General features: G+C 35.3%; 1 protein-coding gene across 2 annotated transcripts in view; it reads right to left on the bottom strand.

The window, feature by feature from the left end:
• Window positions 1-27,689, bottom strand: part of ARHGAP20 (Rho GTPase activating protein 20) — a 96,203-nt gene that overhangs the window by 16,747 nt on the left and 51,767 nt on the right. The window contains exons 5-12 of one of the 2 annotated variants that reach the window (XM_012773758.3): window positions 26,242-26,283; window positions 25,245-25,329; window positions 22,339-22,416; window positions 19,728-19,794; window positions 17,304-17,492; window positions 5,160-5,344; window positions 3,839-4,000; window positions 64-173 (exon numbers count right to left, since the gene is read on the bottom strand). In XM_012773758.3, the coding sequence (XP_012629212.2) occupies window positions 64-173; window positions 3,839-4,000; window positions 5,160-5,344; window positions 17,304-17,492; window positions 19,728-19,794; window positions 22,339-22,416; window positions 25,245-25,329; window positions 26,242-26,283 (918 nt within the window). The remainder of the gene's footprint in view (window positions 1-63; window positions 174-3,838; window positions 4,001-5,159; window positions 5,345-17,303; window positions 17,493-19,727; window positions 19,795-22,338; window positions 22,417-25,244; window positions 25,330-26,241; window positions 26,284-27,689) is intronic. The other variant, XM_012773766.3, reaches the window with a different exon arrangement.

Consider the following 27,689-nt stretch of genomic DNA (forward strand, 5'->3'; position numbering starts at 1 on the left):
AAGCTTATAAAATATAAGTTTTTAAAAAGGATTTTTGAGACATGACCAAATTAGAATAATTACCTTTGAATTGTATTTATTTTCTCTTCATCATTTCCTTGATCCATTACACAGACCCAGCGATCATAGAGATCTGACGAAAAAATACTTCCTGGAATATTTCGTAGAAAATCCTTACATAGATGAAAAAACAAATATTTTAAATCAGTATTCTCATGCCAAATATGTATTAGAGGAGTCAGAAAGAAAACATTTTGTTGAAAAGTTCAGTTAAGTCCTCCCGCGAACTACACAGAGCTCTGTGCCAATTCTCCACTGACTTGTGAAAAAAGAAACAAAGACTTTGATTTTTTTTTTTTTTTCCTAACAAAAGTTATTGGGATAACTGAAGTCTGGATTATGGTGAGGAACATAAAAGACAACCTATCTGGGTGGACACTCCTGTTTGCACACATACATTTTGGTAAACTAGGACATGACAGAGTCTGGCAGTAAACCATTCTAAGTCTTCTTTTCCCACCTTTCCCTTAAATGTCTAGTTCGAGGAAATGCACCAAGATATCTGTGGGGTTCATAATCTGGTAATCATTCATTTAATCATTCTATATGTGCTTACTCATATGTGCCAAGCTCTGCCGAGGTACTAGCGATAGAGAAGTGAATCCAACACAGTCCCTGTTATCTTAGAACTTTATATACCAGTGGTATTGGTGTACAATTGCATCAAAAGTTACTTAAGGTTTTTCCCTCTATTCTGTATAGAAGGGTTCTCATATATTTGGGGAAAGAAAGCATACCAGGTAACAGCCAGGATCTGGGAGCTTGGGGCAGCACCCTTATGCCTGAGGTATACCAAGCAACATGTCCACGGTACATTATTTATCCTTTCTTGGACACCTCATTCTGCTGAGACAACTGCAGAATGGGCTCGCTGGGCTGAAACCAAACCATGACACAAACAGGATACGACCAAGGGCATTTGTTGTTTGGCTTTTGTTTACAAAAAGCTTAAAAGTATATTTGGTCCTGGTGCTAGACAGTTGATTCTAAGCCAACTCTCTCTGCTGCTTTTGGTATGGCATTAGCAACATCAAACTTGCAGCCTGATCTCCACCTCAGTAAACTTTAGGCAGTGTAAACTCAATTTCATGTTTAAGCACTGTACCTGTGGTTGGCTACCTTCTTGCAATTTCCTGCTTACAACACAGAGATAAGTGAAAGTCTGCAACTGGGTAATTTTTGCTCTTGTTGGAAAACCAAATCAGTAACTTTATGTGCCTTACAGAAGGCAACATATCACTTGTTACTTATATCTCATGTTCGTATCACTGATACGGAAGCTGCGATAACTTATTACTATAGTTAGCTGATTGTGTGGGCATCTTCCCCACTTGCTTATTAAGAACTCCTCCAGGGTAGGGACAGACCCTCACCTTCTTTGTACACATCAATGCCAAGTGAGGTCTCAGCCATAGTAGAGGTCATTACTGAACAGCTGCTAGTGTCATATGGCCAAACATTAATGAGAGACAAGAGAAGGTCAATCAACTGTAAATGAAATTCTAAGGCAATTTTTAAGAATCTCTTTGTTATCACGTTAGTCTCTTATCATACTTTTTTCTTTTTAGATTAGTTAACAAGAAGGAAGATGGACTGATTCAAAGTCTTTCTCTGTTCTATCATGTCTTCCAGTAGAAATGTACCTGGATGATTGTGATTCACATATACCATCACAAAAGTTACTTCTTTTTGGGTAAAGCTATTGAGTTTTCATAATACCAAACTAATTTTAGCTGCTGCACCCACTCTAAAAGTCAGATTTAGAAGAGGCAAAATCTGTTATTTCAAAATGGGGTAGTGACAATAGCTCTTTTAAAATCTCAGTGGAAAACATAACTTATGATCTGTCTTCAAGAAAAACATCATTAAGTCTTAAACCTACACTTGGAAGATAATAACTCGGTAACATCTCAATGAACTCTCCCACAGCTGGAATAACAAGTTATGAAATACAACCACCATCACAGCTGAGATGTGAGATGTGGTTCTGAATTGCAATCACCAACTCACAGTACTCAACTGAAAGTATCCTCCTCCCCAAAACCAGAGCCGAGGCCATTATAACTCTCAAATTAATCTGAGATGAGATTCTGTAGGATCAAATATGAACTTTTCCTCAAAGGCCTAATGGATCAAAGTTATGGTGTCTCAAGCAATTTTTGTCTAATTATAGTTTAAAGAGTTAAACTTAAGCAAAGCCAGCATAAGTGAAAAATTAAAGGAAAACTTAAGTACCATTTCAAAACAGACTTAACAATAAGAAACAAAACAAAAGCTCAGAAACTTCTGGTAAAAATTATGTCCTTTTCTGTGACCACTTAGAAGAAATGGGAGTAAAACACAGTTATATAATAAAACTTCAATTGCGTGGAACCCATATAACCAGACTCTTCCATAATTTGAATCATTTTTTATCTTTTGCTTTTAGACAAGTAATATTTCTGTAATTTGAAAACACAATTTAACTCTTCTAGAACTACACTTCTTTGCAATAGCCTCAACAATTTTGCCTAAGATTTTAAGTGTGGTGCTATGAAGAATAGCATAGTAAGAAAATGTTTCTAAGACAGGCTTTACCTTCTTAAATTAAGAGATAGAAGAAAACCTGATTCTATGAGAAAAAAGAAAAACTCATTGTGCATATATATCATTGGTATATATAACTGGCTAAGCATACCATATATATCTTCATTGTATTCCAGGATTGAAAAGTAATTACAAACCCTGTGCAAAACAGATTACATGACCCTAGCTCAAACTCTTCCATTTTCTTCGGTGATATTTAATTGCAAAAGGCTATATAGCAAGGTTTGTTGAAGAGCAGACCTGGCCCATTTACCAAGTAACACCTGATCGTACATAAAGAAGTCATGAAGTAAGATTCTGTAAGCAGCCTGCCACTCAGCTGGAGTAGAGGAATGCAAGATTCTTCATCATGTTTTCCTTAATTTGGTTTTTATGCTTCAGGCCCTGAGATGCAGGCTGGGGCCTTGTCTCTACCCCTGGCTCTGGTGCATTCCAATCCTTTGGGAGATGAGAGCCTAAGGCAGTTCTGCAGAAGCTATTGCTAAGGTCAAAAGCTCTGCTTAAAGCTGATTTTGACTCTAGGTTTTATAAAAATGTAGTGCATTTCCAAGAATGTGGGGCAGAAAACATGTTAGAACTCTATAACCTTGCAGCTATAGATGTGACTTAAGTAACCATGGTTGAAGGGTAAGAACCATAAAGAATGCCAAATGTGGTAAAGGTAAAAGAAAATCCCGATGTTGAGGTCATTCCTACTCAGCTTTTAAAGTAAAAGGAATTAGGGTACAAGGGAAGGAATATCTGTGGCATAATGATTATGTAAATGAGTAGAATTTTCAGTGGTTTCAGCAATTTCTTGTTTCAGTCGTAAGGCAAATATTTCTTTATTTTGGTAAACTTCTATAACTACTTTCAAAAGTTTAATAAGAGTTTATTTTTGAAAACTATGCCTTCATTAGGAAAGTAGTGATATAGTGAGGAAATCATCATAAGCAGGATGTTTGTTTTGGTAAATGTGTGTGTTTTGATTATTTTAAATTAAATTTTATTTTTTACATGGGGTGGCAGAAGTGAAGATGAGATTGGTGGTTGCTTTTAGAGTCTAATGTTGACTTTGTGAAATGTTTTTTGATACTCTTTTGATTCTAAGTCTATTATGGGTCCTTGCAGATAGAAATAATGTTCATAATGTTAAAATTTATCTTGCTCCAGAGGTATACCATGGGGTGGATAAAGGGAGAACTTTTCCTACCTTTAAGACACATGCTAACACAAAAGCAGTTTCACAGTCTAGTTGTACTTCAACTCCAGAATTCAGTTTCTCTTTTAATTCCCTGCAGGATCTCATATTGGCCGGTTGCCTGAAGATGCCTTTTGTGAGGGGTCCTTTTTCATTAAGAAACAAAAGCACATCCTACGGGGAAGCAAAGAAAAAAACCAAAATGGCACTTCACACATACAAATAAGGGAACATGTGCTTGCCCTCTTTGGCTACCAGAGGCTAGGGTGTGCTAGGGTAAAGATAGAAAGGATTGGAGTTGGATGGATGGCCAGAAGGATTAAAATCAAGTTTTTGTAGAGCAGAATGGTAGTTACTGGGGATTGGAGATGGTGGTGGAGTTGGGGAGATATTGGTCAAAGGATACAAAATTTCAGTTAGATTGGAGGATTAACTTCAGGCGAGCTACTGTATAACACAGTATCTACAGTTAGCAATTTTTAAGAATACAATGCACTGTTGTTAAGAAAGTAGATTTTCAGTGTTTTCTAATTTTGCTTTCTATCTTTACATCCCCTGCTTGCAGTATAGAAAGAGAATGGGATTTGGAGACAAGCAATCCATGGGATTTGAAACCTAGTTATGTCATGTACTTACCGTGTAAACTTGGGTAAAGTTCTGAGGCTTTAAAAAATTTTGTAAAGTAGGGATGATTATATGATAATTATAACTCCCTACACAATAGTGGATAGACTAGTGCCTGGCACTTATAGGTCCACAATATAGCACTAAATGCCATACATGTACCATAGGGCTTAGAGGATACTCAATAAATTCTGCTTAGCAGTGGTTAACTTATCAGTTGGAGAGAATATAAACTCAGTGGCTTTTATCTGACTCATTTTATATGCAGAAGATAGATAAGTGTCTGAGACTATATCTTTATACTTAAATACTTGAAATACAAATAAAGCAGCTATTAAAACTTAAGCCTAAGATTGACCAGTCTCTGCTACTAAAGTGATAAAAGAAGACTTTCAGAACAATGTGGAGTTCAAGAAAGGATTTCTGAGGGATAATGAAGATTCTGTCTATACAGCAAAGCCTAATTTATCTGAGCAGGCTTATGTGGCTCTTTCTTATAATCAGTAGACTAGATTATGTCTTCCTACTATGTCTTCCTTATGATTCTGCAATAGCTAAATCAGATTTTATACTTTGAAGTAATAATAATAAAGATTCTTAGCCAAAACCAGGGTTATAGTTTTTCCATTTGGGGACAGATTTTATCTCCCAGAGCTCCCCCTTCCCAAATCCCCTTTTCCATTAGTTTATAGGCCAAAATGAGCCTTACCAAGATAGGCCTGGGCAGATTGTCATTCTCACAAATATTTGTCAGAGAAACTCCAAAGAGCTGTCCTGCCACAGGAGGAGATGTTGGCGGTGACAAGGGTAAGTTGTCCAGGTGAGTGGCAGAACCCCGCCAAAAGGCCCAGTTTATGATGGATCTTCTCCTTTTAAATGTCTTGTGACCTGAATCTAAGAAAGGAGTGAGATTATTAGCAAAACTAGTTTAACTCACTTAACCTTATTTCTACAATTTCCATTTTATAGCATATTCATTACAATGGCTCAAAGAGAAAAAATATGTTCATAGATGTCTTTTGTTGACAATTCAACCTATAAGATTTCATGAGAATGTTTTACAAATGAAAGAATACCCAATGAAAGAAGAATCAAATGTTTGGTTTCTCCCATCCATTTTGGGGACATCATTGGTCTGTTGACTTAAGTTTTGGTAGTAAATTTTCAAAGGAGAAAGAAAGGCTCCCTCATTGACCATTAACAACTTAAAGTAAAACATGTTGCATACCAACACACATAATTTTCCCATTTTAAAGATGAGAGTAGGCACACAGAAAAGTTTAAATTAGACCATAATTAAGTAATGAGAAAAAGAAAGTGAGAAGAGAGGATGAGGAGAAGAGGAAGTAGGAGGAAGAGAAGGACAAGCTGAAGATGAAGGGAGGGGGGAAAGAGGAGAGGAGTTGTCTCTATTAAGATGTTCTCTAGAAACAAAGAATGATTTATTACCTGATGTTCCACGCTACTACTGAGAACAGAGACGGGGGCTAATGTCCTTCAATTTTTTCTTTCCTTTGCTACTACAAAGACTTTCATGTTTCTTTTCTGTTCTTGGACTTTCAAAAGTATGTTAAAGGTAGCATGGATGGATGCAAACATGAGTGAGACTTGCCCCTACAAATGAAGTTTATAATCTAATAGAATGAGACTTGTCATGGTGGGGATAAAAGCAAGCATATTAACCAATAAAATGCCATAAGGGAGGAATAAAATACCAAAGGCATTCAGAGGAAAGTAAGTCACACCTACCCAGTTGAAGGGAGGGGAGTGATCTTAGAGCTATTTGCATTTGATTTGTATTTTGAATTAACAAGAATTCAACAAATAGAACATCCAGCATAGTGTCTTGCATAGAGTAAGTACTCAATAAATCACTACTGAACAACAATTGAAAATGAGTGTTTTAATAGAAAAGACAGCATGAACAAAATAGGCAAAAGTAGGAAAGGTCAATAGTAAGTTATACTTTTATGATACCACAGTGTAAGAATGTTTTTGGTGTCTTCTGTATCTAATTTTTAACATGAAAGTTAACACATTTGCACAATATTTGATACCTAAAACGACATCTCTTTAAGGTCCCACTTCTAAAAATGGCTGACCTCCTGCCCCTTCCCTGCAACACATATGCAGGTAACAACTGCAAACTCTGGATAAACAAAACAAACCTACTTGAAGGCACTAAAGAATGACTAAAACACGGCAGAACTGGAGATATAAGTTTGACACCTGGAAGAAGGTAATGGCATAACACTGGGTGAGTTTTACATTCTTAGAGCTTTTTGCCTGAAGGCAGGCCCTAGCATAGTGGGGGTGACTAAAATTGAGAGATAAACTTGTACTCTGTCTTGAACTAGAGAACTGGGACACAGGTACCCACAGCAGCTAAAAAGTGAAGGGGGATCCCAGAAAGAAAACCTGATAGTGGGAACCCTAAATATTGTGTGTACAATCTGCCCAAATACCTGGCTGATACTGAAGCTTGCATTTGTGGGGCAGATTCAAAATAGCCTGCAATTAAGGTAAGCAGAACTAAGATTTGAGAAGCCATAATGACCAGGTAGTGCCCGCTCATGTTGTAACTCCATTATCTCCAGTGAGAGTGCATGGGAATTAGTCATTTAACTCTGTGTGGCATTCTTCATTATGACACCCAACCAAGCTACCCAGAGATGATGTTTAGCTCCCAACCTTCTCTGATAATGAAACACTGAAGGAGATGATCTCTTCAAGGAGGAAATGGTCAGCAGTGTTAAAGGCTAATTTCAACTAAGTCTTCTGTATTGCTTGTCTATAATGTACCATAGCATTTTACTCCCTCAGAATAACCTACTTAAACCAAATATTTAAAAAGCCAAGTTGTGGGAGGATAAGCAAATAAGCAACATTTGACCAAATGGCTTGAAGACCATCTTCTATACTTCACTTCCGTGGGATAAAGTAAGTACATCATCACATACACACACTCAGGTGCGTAAAGCTCTTTGGCTCTGGAGTCAGGTCTTGGTTCAGACACTTATTTGGGTAAGTTACTTACCCTCTTTCTTCAACTTTAAAATTAAAAAAAAATTACCTATTCCTCAGAGGCTTATTGAAGGGGATCATGTAGGATATTGTCTGAAAAGTACTACTTTGCCAAGGGCATGGGTCACAGCAATGTTGATTAAAGCTGCCAAGATACCAATCTCTTCCTCACAAAGAGGACCTCCTCTCTGCATCCACTCTCCATTTGGTTTCACAGCCTTCAGGAGGTTTTGCAGACATGAAGGAATATCAATCCTCTGCTTAGCTAAAGCACTTTCATGCTTCCCTGACATTCCCAACCTCTACCAGTTTAAAAAACAGAAACTAAACCCTTTATTAAATCTAAGAAGGGGTTCCTCTATGTCTAGCAATGTCAATCTGTGCAAATGTTGGTTTCATATGTACATTAATATTAATATATATGTTAAGTAGTTGTACTCAGTCTGATTTGCTCACATCTAACTTAATTTTATTATTTCTTAAACTATGATATTTATTTGACTTTTTTTTTTTTTTAGCTTTCACACACTTCTGAAGAAGAATGCTTTATTAACAGGTTATATACCAGCTATCCTATGAGTGCTGACAGAGGACAAAGAATTGAGTCCTTTACTTTATCGTAAGTATTTTTAGCTGTAGCCATGCCTTTTGTTTATATACAGCATTCAACCCGAGAGTTCAGGTTTCCTCTGGGACTAAGAAAATAAATTTCATTAAAGTTTACTTTCTTGCAAAGTTTGTAATACACAGCTCTTACTAAATGTCAAAAGCTGATAAAAAAACATGCTATTACTATGAAAAATGAGTGATGTAATTATAAAGCAAACTAAATTCATATAAATCAAGATTTCCTAGGTAACTCCAGTAAGATTCAGGCTGGTGCTTTTTCATGCTTAAATTGGGGAACTGAATATTAAAAATTACAGTTCTTAAAACTTGTGCTTATATAATAATCATAACAAAAATTTTAATTAGAAATTCTATTCTGGCCATATAACTCCCCAAATAACAATACCTCCCCCCTAGTAAGAATAGGAAACACACAGGGGAGAACACTGGTATGACAGGGCAAACAGGTAGAAGAAAAAAATGTGTCCCATATTTTACCATCTACCATAAAAGTTCAGTTCAGGCTGGAACTCCAAGAACTACTTCAGACCACACTCAGAAAGATCCCACTTAATTGTAGAACTCTTCCACTCCACTCAAGTTTGTTCACACTAGGGGAGACTAAGTCATTCAATCTTTCATTTAACTTCTCCTCTGTTTTATACACTTGACTAAGCCCTGGTATGTGTGCCCAGGTCTTAAGAAGCTTATAGTCTAAAGATACATGTAAATATATAAACAAATAATCATGACATAATTTTTAATGTGTTATATTGGAAATATATGTAAGTGCTCTGACTACCTGCCTGAAGGAGTAAAGATTTCTGAGAAATGACATGTGAGTTGGGCCTTGAGGTCACATCTTTGAATGTCTAGATATTGAACTTCCAATTATCACTACAGCTATCTCACTGGGAACTCAACACCCCAAGGATGAGTTACAGTGATCTAAGTCTCAGGGGATGGCCTATTGCTAGTCTGTGTTCAGTGTAAGACTATTTATTAATAGTAGGATGTCTTCTCCACACTGAGGGAGAAATTTGCAAAACAGACTGGGGACGACTCTGCTTACCTATGGTTATGATGGTTAAGAGGGATCTTTTCCTTAAGCTAATTACAAAAAGCCTAAGAAACATAGATATGGAGTTTTGACTATCTAATTGTGGCTTATTTTATTCAGGTGGTTTAAAAATAAAATATTAATTGTTCTCAGCCAGTTCTCTAATAGAAATTTTCTATTGTTCTCAGCCAATACTCTAAGAAATTTTCTCCCTCTTTTATATCCCTGTTAACCCTGGAAACAAGATATGATTTTCTACATAAGAGACCATGCAAAATATCTACTTCCTAGGATTAAGAAATTTAAGAATTTATGAATTCTGTGGATTTTTTTTTCTTTTTGAGACAGTCGCACTCTGTTGCCTGGGCTAGAGTGCTGTGGCATCAGCCTAGCTCACAGCAACCTCAAACTCCTGGACTCAAGCAATCCTGCTGCCTCAGCCTCCGTCTCCCAAGTAGCTGGGACTACAGGCATGCGCCACCATGCCCAGCTAATTTTGTCTGTATATTTTTAGTTGTCCAGATAATTTCTTTCTATTTTTAATAGAGATGGGGTCTCACTCTTGCTCAGGCTCGTCTTGAACTCCTGACCTCAAGAGATCCTCCTGCCTTGGCCTCCCAGAGTGCTAGGATTACAGGCGTGAGCCACTGTGCCTGGCCTGGATTTTGTTTTTGTTAAATTTTTTTTTTCAGATATGGTGTCTCACTATGATGCCCAGGTTGATCTTGAACTCCTGGTGTCAAGTGATCCTCCCAAAGTGTGGGGATTACAGGTGTGAGCCACTGTGTTCAACCCTGCATTTCAAATAAATAGGCCATAATACAGTGTGATAAACTCTGACTATAACAAGTGACACTTGGTAAATAAGGCCAAATTCTATATATTTATAATATATGCTGAAAAAAGAAGTATTAACTCATTTTTCCCTTTTAGAAGTCAGGTTAATATTAAATAGTTGGTATGTATGTGAACAAGAGTAGAGAAAAAGAGTGAAAAGACTATTGTTCTTATTCTGATTTTCTCATAAGGGAGTCTTTTTAATTTTGATTTATGTTAGGAATGAGCTGGGGCACAGAGGGTGGGAAAGGTGACAAAAGTGTGGAATTTAAAGTACACTGCATTTTGATAATCATATGGCCATATTTTTATATTACAATAAGGCTATGAGAATAATGAAAACAATCTCCATAGTGGTGTGTTGCCTTCTAATGAAAACATCAAGAACATGAAGTGAATTAGTGCTAACATGCCCACATAACAGAGTAGCAGTTAAGTCTAGCGAAAAGAGTAGAGATTCAAAGACGGAAGGCCTATGTTGAGGTTTCAGCTCTACTGACTACTGTATGCTTTCTGATGCTGGATACAGTCTGAGTCTGCTAATCTGTAAAATGAGATAATAATGTAATCTTGCATGGTTGTTTGGAGGCTTAAAAGAAAGTATTATTTAAACTGTTAAATTCTATGTAGAAATTGCTGATAACATTATGAAGAGTGTCATCATCCAGGGGACAGTTCCATTTTTAGGATTTCTAGATTCTTTGTAGATCTTTAGTCTTTCTAGGTGACTTTGGAGTCTAATTAAAACACTACAAAGATATACCAGGCAAAAGAATGGAGACAAGTCAAATGAGATGGTTCTGTTACTTTTGTGAATTCTGTTACAAATCTGGTAGAATACTGAGACTTTAGCTGGAATGTTTTTTAATTAACTGCATTTTAATCATCTAAATAAGAGGGCAGCAAACTGTGCTCTCTGGGCCAAATCTGGCCTGACACCTCTCTTTGGATAATCAGTGAGTTAAGTATGGTTTTCACATTTTTAAAAACATTGAAAAACCAAAATAATATTTAGTGACATATATGAAATTCAAATTTTACTGCCCAGAATAGTTTTATTGAAATACAGCCACACTCACTCCTTTATGCATTATTAATGGTTGCTTTCACTTCATACTCAATGAAAGAGTTGAGAAACTGTGACAGAGACGATATGTGGTACTCTCATTGCTTTGCACTACTGCTTAGGGCATTACAAATTGCAGTCATCCTGTTACAGCCTGGCAGTGTTTCAAGTGCCATGGTATCACGATACTGCAACACATTTTTTTCTTTTTAATTACTCATGTCTAAACAAGAAAAGAGAAAAATGGACTGCTAATGTTGCGCAGGGAAGTGTAGATGATTGTTAATAAAATAGCAAAATATTGTGCTTACTGTGCAATGATGTAATAGCTGTGGTAAAAGAATACAATATATGTTGACGATGTTACCAGACTAATCACAATATTCCCAATTCACATGAAAGCAATGCATCAGAAAAATTAGAATATTTAAAATGAAGTGTCTCGCAGTGGCAGAATTTCTTCACAAAAATAAAAAAATGAAAATGAGGCTGCAATTTTGTTAGCCGAAAAAGGAAAGCCATTTACCAATGGTGAGATGATTAAGTCTTCTATGCTTGCAGCAGATTAAGAAATGTGTCCAGAGAAACCAGATTTGGGTGAGAATAGATTATTGAATAGTTGAGGACATTAGAAGTAATATCAGTAGTAAACTACAAAACAAGGCAAGTGACTTTCTTTGGTTCTTGATGAGTTGACAGATGTTACCAATCATACTACTCAGTTTTTTCAAGAAGTCAATGCTGAGTTCGAAGTGACTGGAGAATTAACCATGAATCATTTGCATTGAACAACTATGGGTGAGAATCTTTTCAAAGGATTTGGGAAAGTAATAATTTAGTACCACTTGAAGTTGAACCTGCTAAGATGTGTTATATATTATGGTGCTGAAAATGCGTGGAACAGAAAAAGACACAATTCTACAAAGGTTGTGAAAACATAAAGTGTTTAATCCCTATAGCTATTCATTGTATCAGTGTTCCTTCATGGAAAATATGTGAATCTATCAAGTTTTACCGGATTAGTAGTGTTAACGGTGAACTTTATTTACTCTTGTGGACTTAACTATTTGTCAATTCTGGAGTTTTTTTCAGAAAGAGAAGCCAAATATTAGCTTGTCTTGTGCTATTACACAGCAGTTCAGTGGCTCAGCAATGCTAAAGTTTTATAGTGATAGTTTGAACTCAGGGCTGAGACTGAAGTTTTTATGAATGAGACTAACTGCCCTCAAGCACTATTAATCAATGGCTCTGGAAATTAGTCTTCACTGTAGATGTAATGATGTTTCTTAATGAATCTGACCTAAAATTACAAGGCAAAACAGTGTTTATATATATATATAACTTTTACTGCATGCAGTAAAGTCATTTTGAAGACAACTAATGTTTTATCACAAAGTCAAGCTGCTTTATACGTTTCTCATTCTGTCAAAAGTTAAAACAAGAAGCAAGATCTTGATTCTTACACAAATTTTCAGCAGATATATTTTATGAATTCAAACTACAGTTCCAGCAGTGTTTCGCCAACCTCAATGCAAGAGCAAGGAGATTTCCAGATCTTAAGGTCCACTGAACTATACAATTGAGGAGCTTCCATCTAAACTTCAATTGGAAGTGATTAATCTCCAATGAAATATGTTCAAAGGCAAATATCAAGAGAAGAATCTAACAAAATTCTACAAATGCCATCCAAGAGAGGAATATGCTCAACAAATAATAGATGCTTATAAATCAGTATTTGGCAGTACCCATGTGTAAAAAACGTTTTTAAAGATGAAATATAAAAATCTCATTGCAAATCAGAACATTTGCAATCAATTTTGATGGAGTAGAATACTAACTTTAAATTCTAATTAAGTGAAATGTTATCCCTCCAAAAGAATTCACTTCTTCTCATTAGAACTGTGTTATGTGAAGTTGCACTCATTATTATATTTTGAATTCTATCAATGAAAAGTTTGAGGAAGGTTTCTCTCTTGTTATATAAGCATGTACACATGATATCCTTGATTTTGTGAATTGACCTGCAACTTTACTATATAGCCCCTTACAGAATTTTTCTGACTCTGACCAAATCAGTAGTTTATAAGGTAGTTGGTTCATCAAATTCTTCTGTATTAAAAAAAACCCACATAACTGGTTCACCTATAACTTTTTAGTTACACAGGTGATTCTGATACTCAGCTGGGCCTTTGCACCATTGCTCTATAGCTATTATCCCTGATCACATTTAGCATCAATCATCTACAGCTGGAATCACTATTATCTTAATTTCAAACAGAGAAACTAAGCAGATGATGCCAGCAATTTAATTGAGCAAGTCACTGGCCAAACTGGGTGTAAAACTCTTAGGATTCCTGACCCCTGATTATTAGTAAAATTAAAATAAAACTGACAAGGGACCTAGAGAAATAGCTTTGAAAAACATGGTGTAAAGGTGGAAGAGTAGGAGATTATTATTCTCCTCAGCCTAGTTTAATGTATCTTTAATGGGCTACCAACAGGTCTATTAATTTGTTCATTCATGCAACAAGTATTGAGTACCTATTTATACATGCCAGGCTCTGTTCCAGGTATTGGGAATACAGAAGTGAACAACAAAGACCAAAATCTCTGCCTTCATGGAGCTCACATTTTAGCGGATGGAAAACCATTAATATCTCTGTAGCACCCCTTCAACATGGCCGAAGACTGTGAGCAAACAGTCTAAGAGTCCAAAAACTCAATTTAGCTTTATATAATAGAAGATGACCGGTGCAAATTCAAGGTAAGTCTGTATAGCTGGTGTTGGCAAGATGAGGAAGTCCATGATGGCTGATCTACTGATTTATTAATAACTTTATACTTTAAGCTTGAGGTTATATCAACAGAAAGTGACAGGGTTGGATGTGCATATGTATAATGTAGTTGGTTGAAGTAGTTGGAAAATGCCTTAGAGAAACAAAGTTAAGACTCTCCACCTAGTATGGAATGTTCAACTGATGTTGGTCATTAGTAATATCAAGCTTCCCTCCTGCTGTATGATTTCTTCTAGCAGTGCTCAGAGTTCATCCAGAGATGGGATTTTACTAGGAGGAAAGTGGGAAAGCAGGTCAAAGAAGCTGGGATTATCTGCAAGACCTAGATTATCATAACTATGGAGTTCAAGTTGGATAAGGAGGTAAAGTAAAGATAAGAAGGGCTTATTCATTAATCTACCACGCCATCTGGCTCCTTTGTGATTTATGAAGAAAGTGATTAAAGAGGCATCTTCACACCTCTTCCACAAGAAATTTTCATTTGTACTTTATGTAGTTGAGAAATACCTGCTCTGTTGGGAAAAAAATAAAAGATAGGAGGGAACTAGTGGATGGAGAAAGTGGTAGAGCTGAGTAGGCTGAAAGGGGGCAGGAGGAATCCAAGCTTACCAGGAATAAAAATACCATGAACAAAGCCTGACTGAATAGAAGAAAGGGCACTTACAACTCTTTTGTCCAATAAAATGTCAAAACCTTAAATCAATGGGATGGACAGGAAAATAATTTTCACACTGGTATTGCAATTATTTCAGAAACTATAAATGTTATAGCATGAAAATAAAATTATAAACAATTTAATCTGCATTAGAGAGGGTTCTGTTTAAAAAGGATTTTGATGTGTATTAACACTTAAAACAAGGAAAAACCTTTACAATGTCTGTTATCCATGCTGAAGTTGATTTTTGTGAGAGGTGAGAGAGATGGATCCTGTTTCAGTCTTCTACATGTGGCTATCCAATTTTCCCAGCACCATTTATTGAATAGGGATTTTTTCCCCCACTGTATGTTTTTGTTTACTTTGTCAAAGGTAAGATGGCTATATGAGGATGGTTTTATATCTGGGTTCTCAGTCCTGTTCCATTGGTTTATGTCTCTGTTCTTGTGCCAGTACCATGCTGTTTTGGGTACTATAGCCATGTAGTATAGCTTGAAGTCTGGTAAACTGATGCCTCTCAATTTGTTCTTTTTGCTTAAGGTTGCTTTAGCTATACAGGGTCTTCTCTGGTTCCATACGAAGCGTAGAATATTTTTTCTAGATCTGTGAAGAATGATGTTGGTTATTTTAATAGGGATTGCATTGAATCTGCATGAAACCATAAGAATTCTATAAGTAAATGTCAGAAAAACTCTTATAGATATTGGCATAGGCAAAGAATTTATGAAGAAGACCCCAAGAGCAATCACAGCAACAACAAAACAAATAAATGGGACCAAATTAAAATGCTCAGTACAGCCAAAGAAACTATCACTAGAGCAAATAGCCAACTTACAGAATGGGAGAAAACATTTACATGCTACACATCTGATAAAGAGCTGATAACTAGAATCTATATAGAACTCAGGAAAATCAGCAAGAAAAAAATCAAACAACCCCATTAAAGAATGGGCAAAAGACATGAACAGAAACTTTTCAAAAGCAGATAAAGTAGTGGCCAAGAAACATATGAAAAATGTTCAATATTTCTAATCATCAGAGAAATGCAAATCTAAACCACAATGAGATATCACTTAACTCCAGTGAGAATGGCTTTTATCAAAAAGTTCCAAAACAACAAACGTTGGCGTGGATGCAGAGAGACAGGAACACTCATACACTGATGGTGGGACTGCAAAATAGTACAACCTCTATGGAAAGTAGCATTCAGATATCTCAAAGAACTAAAAATAGAACTACCATTTGATCCAGCAATCTCACTACTGGGTATCTACCCAAAGGAACAAAAGGCTTTCTATAAAAACAACATCTGCACTCAAGTGTTTACAGCAGCACAATTCACAATTGCAAAGATGTGAAAACAACCCAAGTGCCCATCAATACATGAGTGGATTAACAAAATGTGGTATAAGCATACCATGGAGTACTATTCAGCCATAAAAAACGAACTATGTCCATTGTATTATCCTGGATGGAAGTGGAGCCTATTTTTCTAAGTGAAGTATTACAAGAATGAAAAAACAAACACCACATGTACTCACCATTAAATTGGTACTTATTAACACTAATGTGCACATATGGGAAGTAACATTCATAGGGTGTTGGGCAGATGGGAGAGGTGAGGAGGTGATGGACGGGTAAATCCACACATATCATATGTGGTGCACACTGTCTGGTTGCACCACCTGAAAAGTATACCCATCCCCCAAAGTGTTTGTATCCCTGTAATATTCTGAAATAAAATAAAATTTAAAAAATCTTTACATTGAGTGTTGATTTGTCTGTTTTCTCTAAGTTTGCACAGCTATACAATGATTTTTTTAAGTAGGGTTATTCTTCAATGGGGTTAAAAATAGTGCGAGCATTTTTTTCATTAATGTTTCATCAAATGGATAACACAAAGATGAAGAATTTCAGAATTTCACCTGGCATTCAGTTGATGCCAATAATCTGTCATGTGGCAGGAAGGCGGCCTCAGTGATCTCTCAAGGTCCATGCCATCCTTTTAAACATATTACTCCTTGGGCTCCATGAGTTTGCTCATTTGCAAAAGGTAATGCCATTGTTTACTGGATAGCCCACTTGATTCAAACTGACAAAGGCAGCTGCAGAAATTCAGCATTTTTCTGCTATCCCACTCATACTTTTTGGTATTTATTTTCCTGTTTCTTACACCATCTTACTTTCTGATTGAAATCTTAAATCTTAAATTTAAGTTAGGGTAAATTGTGATGCTCTTATGTTGAACATTTTTCTAGCATTCTAGAGTCTTTATTATAGGATAAGTAAGAGATGGCTATTTTCACAGGAAATTCAGATTAGTAGGCTAAGGAGAGACTTCTGTAGAAATCATCTTAATCTTCACATACTTTTCAGTACCAAGATTCAGGTAGGGCACCACAGCCTCTGACACCCATCACTGACAGCCTCCTTTTATAATCTGACCATTTGAGGGGAACACACAGTTGGTGTGTGTTGCAGTACAAAGAAGGTATTGAAGCACCTGCAGAACTGCCTGGTGCCTTTGACTCTGCAGAAGGCATAAGGTTAAAGGGGACAGAATGGTGTAGAAAGAAGGGACAGACTGTATTGCCACTAGCTGTTGGTTGTCAGTCATGCCTATTGCTGATTTATAAAACTTCTTCTAAAAGTCCATCTTTCCTTTCAAAACACTTAGCAAATTCCAAAAAATATATAAATATATATAAAACTCATCTGGCTAGAAGACTGGGTCTTTGCTTTTGTACTAAATTTCAGAAATGAAAACTTCTGCTGAAAGAAGACTCTATGAAGAAGAGGAGACTCACCACTCAGTTGCTGGGCTGCAGCCAGGCGGCTGGGCTTCAGGATAAACTGGCACTGCATCTCTCGGGGCAGCTCTTCCATGAGGAAGGGCTCTTGGAAGTTGAAAGGGGTAGTTGAGTCCTTTGTTCCTGGTGTCAAAAGTGCAGTGTCTCGAAGATGGCTCATTTTAATTCCATAGGGATATTCATGCCCTAGAGAAAAAAACCTATATGTAGACTTCAGACTGACTGGTACTGAGACCTTGCATGCTACAAACAGAACGTACTGCAATTTACTCCTGGGATTTTGGTATAAAGAATCCTTTTGTTGACTGAATGATTACGTACATTCTTACAGTTGGAGACCCCTGCATAATGCAAGTGGTCCTACCAAAGCAGTTTTAAGAGGGGGTGGAGAGAATAAGAAAAGAAAAACCTTTACGGATTATCTTGTTTGGAATGAATGCACAGATCAGTTTGTGAATTGCATAATGTTGACTCTTTGTATGTTTGCATCTGAGAATATTTAAAGGTATTCTAGGATCTCCTTTGACATTCACTAGATCTATAAATATTCAGTAAATCTTTGTCCTCATTCAGCCTCAACTCTAAGACTTAAAATATTTACTCTACCTATAACACAAGTATTATACAGACCAAATAAGTAAACGTTAGTAGCTAACATTATTTAAATAACAGGAACAAAGAACTATGTATGTCAAGCATCACTATCATTATCTACCACATGATGTCTGTGTGATAAAGACATTTCATTACTTTTTATTAGTTACATAATTAGAGTTACTCAAGAGCATTGGGACTGGGTTGATTTATGCTTCCCTCCTAACCACTGCCTTCTGAGGTTGGTGTTCACAGGCAATAATTAGAAGGAAGACAGCAGGGGATCAGAAACACAGAAAACAGATACAAAAAGAAATTTACAAACTAGAAAAACTAAACCCTAGACACCTGACTGCAATGTGATTTTGCTCTTTAGTACTCTAAGTAATTGTATCCTCTTAGTGTCATCCTCAAATACTATTATGCTATAGATTTTTTAAGTACAGAGAATAAGTTCACTTCTATTCCTGAATGTAATTCAGTGAACTCTCACTCTTCCTTCCCACGTGGCATAGGCATACAATGTCATGTTCCATTAATATCAATTACTACAGCAACTTCCAGGGATTAGGGGGGAAAAAAGGCTTCTATAACAGCAATAAAAAAATCAACTTATGAAAATAGCTAGCTGGTAATCTACAATTGAGGATTGTAAGGCACATTAAAATTAAAATATACAATTAAGAACTGCCAAATCATGGAACAATCATGTCCTATTGATTTTTAGTAAAAGGAAATATGAAGTCTGGAGCTGTTTTATGCCGAAAAATTATCATCTGCCTATTTTTAATTAAGTTAATATATTAAAACTATTTTAAATATTTAATTTTTAATGACACCTTTGTTGCTCATTGGCTTTTACAAAAATGACAATATTAAAAACATGAAATGATGTTAATTTTGTTCTAAGTTCTGTGCATGATCATTTTCTATATTCTAAATCTGAAAATATACATTTTGTAGAAAAGTTTGGTTTTAGATTAGTCAGATCACTTGGAATACTCTAAATTACACAGTATCAACCTCCTAGATAAATGAAAAGGTTACATGAGACAATGCATATAATACGGTCTGTACAATGTCTGGCAGGTAGTAAGCATTTTAAAATTGTTAACAGAAACTGTCATCATCATTATTGTTGTATCAAAATTTGCTACAGATACTGTCCTTCATTTTGTTCTATTTTTGTTATTAACCACACTGAATAAAATGCTGATCAAGAAATTAACTAAATGATTTAAATAAAGTGAGGTATAACCTATTTAATTCCTCAAAACTAATTCCTCAAAACACATGCTGGAAAATTAGGCTAGAGAAATAGCAAATGGGTTAATCTCATTTTCTTTATGATGCCTAAGAAAGTTCTGGGCACAGAGCAGGTGTTACATACTCATGGTGGATTAAGATGCATGACTGAGATTATAGATTGTCTTCCATAGAGGCAGCATATAGTTAGGAAAAGGGACAGGAAATTCAAGAACTGAACATGAAAATAAATGTATGGAGAAAAAGGAATACCAATATCAATACATATTGCCTTCTTACAGGAAAATTTTTAAAAATTTGGCAATATAACTAAAGTGAAAGAGCAGAGAGGAAAATTTACATTTCTCCTCTCAACTATACCATTAACTGCTTGAACGAGGAGATATTATTTGCAAAGAACATAGTAAATGCTTAATTATATACTTATTAGATGAGTATCATGAGAGATTACTTAATAGCATTTAAGCTTTGGACCAGATCATACAACCAATTCTCCGAGACACTTAGAATTAAAGTGTAAAGAATAAAAACACAATCAATTCGATTTTCACAAAAACTTACCAATGAGTGGGTATGGTGCATCTTCCTTGCCAGAATTGACCCATAACTGGTAATCTCTCTCAGAGCCCTTAGAGATAAAAGAATTAAAAGTCGCAATACATCTTTCACATTTGGTGCTTGAATGAGGACACATTTTTTGGCATTTTTATGTTTTGCAAAAAGAAAAACCTGGGGACAATGCTATTCAGGTGCACGAGGGTGGTTATGGTTATTGAGGATGTAAGTGCTGATTCCTACAACAAATCTCCCTTTCCCCATTCCCCGATAGAGGACTCAGGAATCTTGCCTTTTTCCCTCCTGTGATGGCTGGGGATCCATGAACTGCAATGGAATCAGGCCCTCACTATATAGGTAGCACATGGAATGTGAAATCATAGCTACCGTGTTTCCCTGAAAATAAGACAGGGTCTTATATTTATTTTTCCTCAAGAAGACACCCTAGGGCTTACTTTCAGGGGATGTGTTATTTTTTTTTAAGTACGGTACAACAATCTACATTTATTCAAATATAGTTAAGTTGTCTTCTTCTGGAACATCATCATAGTAAAAGAGCAGCCACAGCTTTCCTTCTTCCTCCTGGAGACACATAATACCTAAAGTGGAGCATCCTGCTCCTCAATTCGCTGAGGAGACTTTGCCCTCAAAGCCTCAGCTTGCAGCATGCACAGGATGGCCGGGACCTGACAGGGGGAGCTGACCTTGTCGGTGGGGCTGCCTGCACCTTCCCGGTCACCTCTGCGATAGTAGCTGTCACAATGGGGCAGATGAGAAGGGCTGCTCCTCTACTTTACCGCTGAGGGATGAAATGCATGGGTTGCGCAGATATACTGCTGTAGCCACGCCCATCACTAGGTCTTATTTTCAGGGTAGGGCTTATATTGCGCAAATGCTTAGAAATCCTGCTAGGGCTTATTTTATGGGTAGTCTTATTTTCAGGGAAACACGGTAAGCCCTTTTACAAAAGAACAAACTTCCTGGTTCTAAAAGGCTAATCTGTTCTTTAGAGTCCTGACTTCCGCTGTATATCTGGACTTCTCAGAGAATATTGGACTTAACCTCCAACATGCCCCTGCAAAGAAACCTTGTTATCCAGAAAGCCACAAATACTGCTGTGTCTGTGGCTAAAAGTAAAATATCAAAGGCTGATTATTAGCTCTTCTGAGTAGGAGAAGAATGACCAAGAGGCTTTGAGAACATAGGTAGTTGGCATAGTTTACACTGCCTTTAGTTTGGGTAAGTCCAATCCTGGGGACAGGAAGGATAAGATTCTATCTAGAGAATAGGCCCAGTCGTGGAAAACAATAAAATTGTTCGCTAGCAGAATTATAACCCAGCAACACTATAAGTCCCACTTGAAAGAAATAACACTAAATTATATGGATTTTGCTAAATCCTCTAGGAGGGATAAAGTGAAAATGCTTTAAATGAAGCTTGAACAGATAAATCTGTTGGCAATATTTCATATCCTTGCCTTTAACTTCTGGTTAAAAATCATGGGCCTGGCTATGAAGGACACCATGCAAACCACCCTCCCTTCCTCCTCCCAAACACTCAGCTTGTCACTTCCTCCCTGCTCTATCCCCTAGCCAAAATTTTTGTCATAAATAGGAATAGTAATCTAATAAAAATATTTTATTTTTATGTAGTACCTGATAACATTGTAATAATCCCTTAGAACAGGTATAACCAAACAGCCTCAATTTCTAATCAAATTAATAATAGAAATTTTTTTTTTTGGTTTGAGGAGATTGATCATTTTATCCAAAGGAAACCCATAGATAAGAAAATTAATCATGTCATTAATCTCTATTCCTAGCCCTAAAACTATCCACTCTCTTCTAAAATATATTCATACAGGTTAGAAATCAGTGTAGAGATGCCTTCTTCATTCAGTACATATAAATTTAATTACACTTTAAATGTATTACTAAATTTAATTAGATTTCTTATCCCAAATTTTGATTGCCCTGAGTTCTTAAGGGCTTATCACAGCACTGTGTATAAGCAAATGTAAATACAACGAATGATATTATGGCATGTTTTAAATATGTATCATGTCACATAATTGTGACAGTGTACTTACTTTAATATTTATAGAGAATCTCATTCAAGGAATAATGTTCTTAAAGTGCTTCCCTTAGATTCCATCTTATTGAAAGTCACTCCCTTTAATAACAGTACTCATTGTATGGTGTTATATAACTGGTAGAGAAGCAATGAGAAGAACCTTCCAGTTCTCTTTCTTCCACCTCATCCTCAAACATTATAATATTCTCCACTACCAAAATTTCAAAAACTAACCTCTGTCACAGAAAAACAGGAAAGGAAAGAAGCTAAAAGCAAAACATGGAAGAATGTGGTGTGAATACTAAAATTAGAGTCTAATCTCATTATGTTTTTCAGTTCATACAAGTTTTAAAATAAGAGTAGATGAACAGCACCCATATATTAAGCTGGTATTAAAGCTTTATTGTCCTTAACTTCCACATTTTGGGGAACAAGATATGACTGGTATTTCTAATAATCAGCTGTCTTATGAAAGAGATAATATTTACATACATTTAAAGTATCAAAATCTGTTTAATTAAGATTATCTAGCAGAGTAACTTACAGTTATCCCTAGCATTGAAAATAACATGTTGATAACTTCATTCGCTGTATCTGAATTCTTTACTGTTATAGTTTTAGACTGTAGAAGAAAAAGAAATGAGAAATACAGCTATAAATATATAATTTAAAAATAGGTGAATAAATCATTGTCAAATAATTATCTGAAGACAAATCTTGATTTCTTATGGAAAAAGTAAATCACGAGACTTAAGTAGAACATGATTATAATTTATATTTATTCCCTTATATATTATGCTTTTTAATAAAACATTTATTTCTCTTAAAATAAAAAATTCATGGCCCACAAAATATAACAGCTTAAGCAAGTAAGAAAAAGACTGACTATATTACAGAGACAGTACAAGGATGCAGATCCCAATAAGAAAAAAAAAAATCAGTGAGGCTGATTGACTGCCTCATTTCCATAATTGTATTTCCACAATGTAATCAGTAATAAAAGAAGAGAAAGAGCTGAATCTCTTTCTATTTTTTCCTGAGTACTGTTTTCACAGTACAGAGTTTTATTTCTTTGCATGGTATAAAGTCAGTTCAGGTAAAATCAGAATAACTGGTTATAAAAAACATTTAAAGCTTAGAATTTTTAAAAACAACTATTTGTGGAGCTCCTTCTATGTGTCAGACACTGTGGCTACTAATATTTTCATTGTTGAAATCTTTTGAAGATTTAAAACCAATGAATCTAAGAAGTACTGAAAATTTTAGAAAGCTCAATTCTATTACCAACTCTGCCATTGAATTGATAACAGCTCTGTGTTAAACTACAGTGAGACCTGCTCCTTAAAATGACAATTTTCCAAAAACAGAAAAGGAATTAGCAAGATTCTGAGATATCTATAGAGCTCGCTGAATTCCAAAATATATTATTTAAACAAAACAATGCTATGTTATTAAAAAAGAAATATTTTTGCTATAAGTTTTACATATGATAATTAGTTATTAAGGCTATGTCTCTGACAGAGAGGGCTTAAGAGGCACAAATAAGAAACATAAATGGAAATATGATATTTAAAAATCATAAAAATAAAAGTGAAATCTATTAATAATCCATCACTATTCTTCCATTAATGTATTTTTTCCCTATGATCCAATTACTTGACATGACAAATGGCCTCTAAAAGTTGTTTGTTAAATGAATTTTAATTTGTAAAAAAGTATTTTAAATGCATTGATTTTAAATTGTACTTCTTATACCCCCAAGGATTATGCAAAATTGTCTCAGAGTCCAACTGGCAGGTTTTGGAGCACCCAACCCAATGTCTGTCTTCTACCAGAGCATCATAGGTATGTTACATACTGGGATTTAATTTAAAACATAATTTCAATAAAGGTTTCTGCTTTTTTTTTTTAAGTCTAAAAATGTTTCCATTTAATTTAAAGAAACTCTCTCATGAAGTCTTTTGTAAAGTGAAGAATCTAGCCTTGCAATGGCCTGGTTTCTAAGATAATGGTTTGTCTTAGTAGTAAGCCCATACGTTTAAAATAGTAATTATAGAAAGTATATTTTTCCTGCATGCTTTTCTGGTAGACAAAACAAATGAATTTCAGCAGATAAAAGCTCTTTGGCTAATACATAACAAAACAGACAAAACTGAAAATGTGACTATTTTGTTCCATATTAGCAGAATTCACTGACAGGTTGTATGTAATTAAAGACTAACATAGTACTTCCTATACATACACTCCTATTTGGGGGAATAACTCTGGAAGCAGGGCTCCTTGAAAGAGACTCTTGCTATGAAATATACTTCACAGAGCAAAGGACAGAGTGTGTCACATCATCTGTGACTTATCCAGGGTACTAGCAATAAAAACAGAGCACCCGACCTGACCACATCTTTTGTCTTTTCTAAAATGGCAGTGGGACATCAGTCCTTTCTCAAACACACACTTTTCCAGACACTGAAAAGAAAGTGTTAAAAAATTCAAGGGGTTTTCCATGAAAATCTTGAATGTAACCAACTGCCACAGCTGAATCAAAGCAGGCAGGAACAACAGTGTTCTGTTTTTTTCCTACTTTGCTATAGGACATCTCTGTAGTTTCATACCATAAAAATTTGAGTATTTTCCTTCAGCAGTGATATCTGGCATTCAGGAGTAGGACATAACAATTTGCATAACTTTTTCTTTTGGCCAAAACATAACTATTTTGCACTACATATTTTTCCATAAATAAATAAAACTATTCTGTGTGATCTAGAACTGCTGTGAAGTATGACTGTCCATAGTATCATAAAAATAGTCATAAGTTTCCATCTTATTCATCACTGATAACATCTTGGCTCTTGTACTATAATCAGTCATCAAATTATGCATAATAACTGGGGTTAAAGACTTAATATTTATTTGACCAAAGTGATAAACACTGTGAGGCAGAAAAGTGCTGATCCCTTAAAAATGTCACCTTTTCCAGATCATCCACTTATTAACCTGAGGGATTCAATTCATAAAACTCAATAAACTTTGCAAAACCACTCTCTACTTAAGAAGTGACAAGTTGGAAAAAATTGCTTAATAATAATAGGAAATACCTCTTTCTGGAAATAGATTTACTACAAGTCTGTGCAGCTGCTATTGAAAAGATTCAGAGAAACATTCATGGCAGAGGGAGGAAAGAGATATCTGACAAGTACTGTTCTTTCCAAGCACAAATGTTAAATAATGTAATTAATATGAATTTGTCTTGCTTCATTTTCTCTAGGGTTTACTTCTCATATATACAAAGACACAGAGATATCTAGGAAAAGTCATCTTCCCCCTATGTTATCTCTAAATGCCTACCTTCCATAGCACATACACAGTATATCTGTCTGCCTGTCTCTTTTTATTCATGCTATTCTGCTTTATGCAGGGACTTGGAATTTAATTTTCTGGCTTACAAACACTTACATAGACACAATTCCCAATGTCCTTGGCGAAGATTTTGAGGGGAATGCTCTTCGGGTAGTCCTTCTCTTTCTCTAGATTGATGTATCTAATCAAATGCAACAACAACCCAAAACAACACTGAGTCAGATAGAATTTGCTGATAGCTTATTTTAAAAATCAATCTATTTTACTAATATTTTTAGTATACTTATATGCTATTTTTAAAGACAGATGAAAAGACTCAGCAAAGTCAGATTACATTATGGGTTGGAAGAGAATAAAAAAAATTTTTTAGGACATTAGGCATGGGCACAATAAAGAATGAGGCCTCCATGTCCAGTGAGGTTTGAGAAACACAATCAGGTTAAGGCGCCACTGGGTAATGTTTTATCCTTAAAACTTCCCTGCCTTCTCTGGACAGGTCCAGCACCTCACAGATAACAACAGGAGTATATAGAATACAAGGCCAAACCAAAGCAGTGACCCTTTACTTCTCATCTAGCTCTCCAATAAAGTGTAAATCTTGGTTATCCCATTGCTTGGGGAGGGGGAGAGGGGCAGAAGGAGGGAAGGACCATGGGTCTAATAAATGAGCCTATGTCTATCATTTTAGTTGGTATGCTCAATGGTGGGGTTAATAATTGATTTTTGAGGTGCTCAGCAGAAAACCCTGCATTTATGGAAACTTAATACATACTTTGAGGAAACTGTTAGCTCCAATTGGTAGCCTGGAGACAATGGAAAGAGATGGAAGGTATTATTGACTAATTTCTGTCTAAAATGATCTAACTAGACCTCAGTGTTCTCCTTCGTAGAAAGTAAGAAATATACGTAATGAAAGAACATTATTTATAGCAAGTAGTAGCTAGTGAATAATATAAATAGCAGCTTATTTTCAGGACAAATGAACAATTTCTACTAAGAGAAGGGGAATACTTTGGGGGCACATCTCTGCAGAAAAGGTTTTTATTTGTTTGTTGAAGGTTGAAGATTAAAATATATATACTGAAAAAAATACCTTTGAAGGAGAGAGAGCCATTTGTCCTTTTGTTCTGGAGAACTGCAATTAAAGAAAATGGAAGAGAAAAATCACATAAAGTACTTATGTTAACATATTTAAGATTGTCAATGCAGAAGAAAATAAATAGCCTGTTATTAAAGTAGTTGCACATGTAAGATGCAACCTCAGGGTAATTTTGTTCTGAGGAATCCTGTGGTGAAAATGCCCTTTTGAAAAAATCACATAGTGAAGTAGAGTTTTATTAAATTCTCTTGGATGTATCTAAGATAGACACTCTTTTCTATTTTACTGCTTTTTTATAAGTGATATACCTGTAAGAGGTAGCTCTTATACAAAGAGTACTTGATTTGGAATCTAACACCTGGTTTTCCCACATCTGTAAAACTGGGTTAATTATCTCACTCAGAGTGTTTTTGTAGCTTAAAGGGCCACACAAATAGAAAATATGCTTAATATTGAGATTAATACAGTAATATGGTATATGGATAAAAATATCTCAGCCCAGAAACCAGACTGTTCTCAGGAAAATAAACATTTTTCTAAAAATACATACATAATTATAATTTAGTAAATTAGTTCACAGAAAACTTGTTCTTAATTACTATAAACTGGTTAAGGTCAATCCATTTATAACTAAATTATTATTCATTAATATAATAAGTTTTCTTTCATTACAGCTGAATTTAATTCTTAAAGTTAGAAATAAAATTAACTTTATTCCTATATGGTCTTGTTACTCACAAGCTTTTAAAATCATATTTCTAATCTATTTAGAGAAATTGGAAACCCTACTTATTTTCTTATTCCAAAAAGATACACTTCATAAATATTTGTAATTTGTTTCTAACTTAGCAATTTTCTCCATAAGCAATCTCTCTGGATTGGCCATCAGAAAGCATATTACATCTTTTTTGCCACTAACCATGCAACTTCCATCTTTAGTGATTTCTTACTATCTTTTCTAAAAAAGATTTTCTAGGTTCAAGTTTTCTAGGTTTATATCAAATCTTGGATTTACAGCAAAAATCTGTATTGAAAATAGATGAGACATTTTCTTCAGACCCATGAACTGTTTTCAAAACAGTTAAAGAAAACTACCCCTTTAAGACACTTAGTAATTTTTAAACTTTTAACTGACAAAAAAGATAAAGAGAGAAAACTACACAAAGCTTAAGCGTACAGCTTGAAGAATGTTTACAAACTGAACACATCTATATAACCATCACACAGAATACGAAACAGATAATCACCTTACAAGGTCCCCTGATGTTCCTTTTCAGCTAGTAGTTCCCACTATCCTAACTTCCAATAGCATAGAATAGTTTTGCTTGTTTGGGTACTTTAAGTAAATGTAATGATACAGTATATAATATTTTGATTCTGGCTTCTTTCATTCAACATTGTGTTTGTGAAATTTATCCATATTACTGCATGCAGTTTTAGAT

This window comes from Microcebus murinus, chromosome 4 (genome assembly GCF_040939455.1).
Source record: "Microcebus murinus isolate Inina chromosome 4, M.murinus_Inina_mat1.0, whole genome shotgun sequence".
In the NCBI taxonomy this organism is placed as follows: domain Eukaryota; kingdom Metazoa; phylum Chordata; class Mammalia; order Primates; family Cheirogaleidae; genus Microcebus; species Microcebus murinus.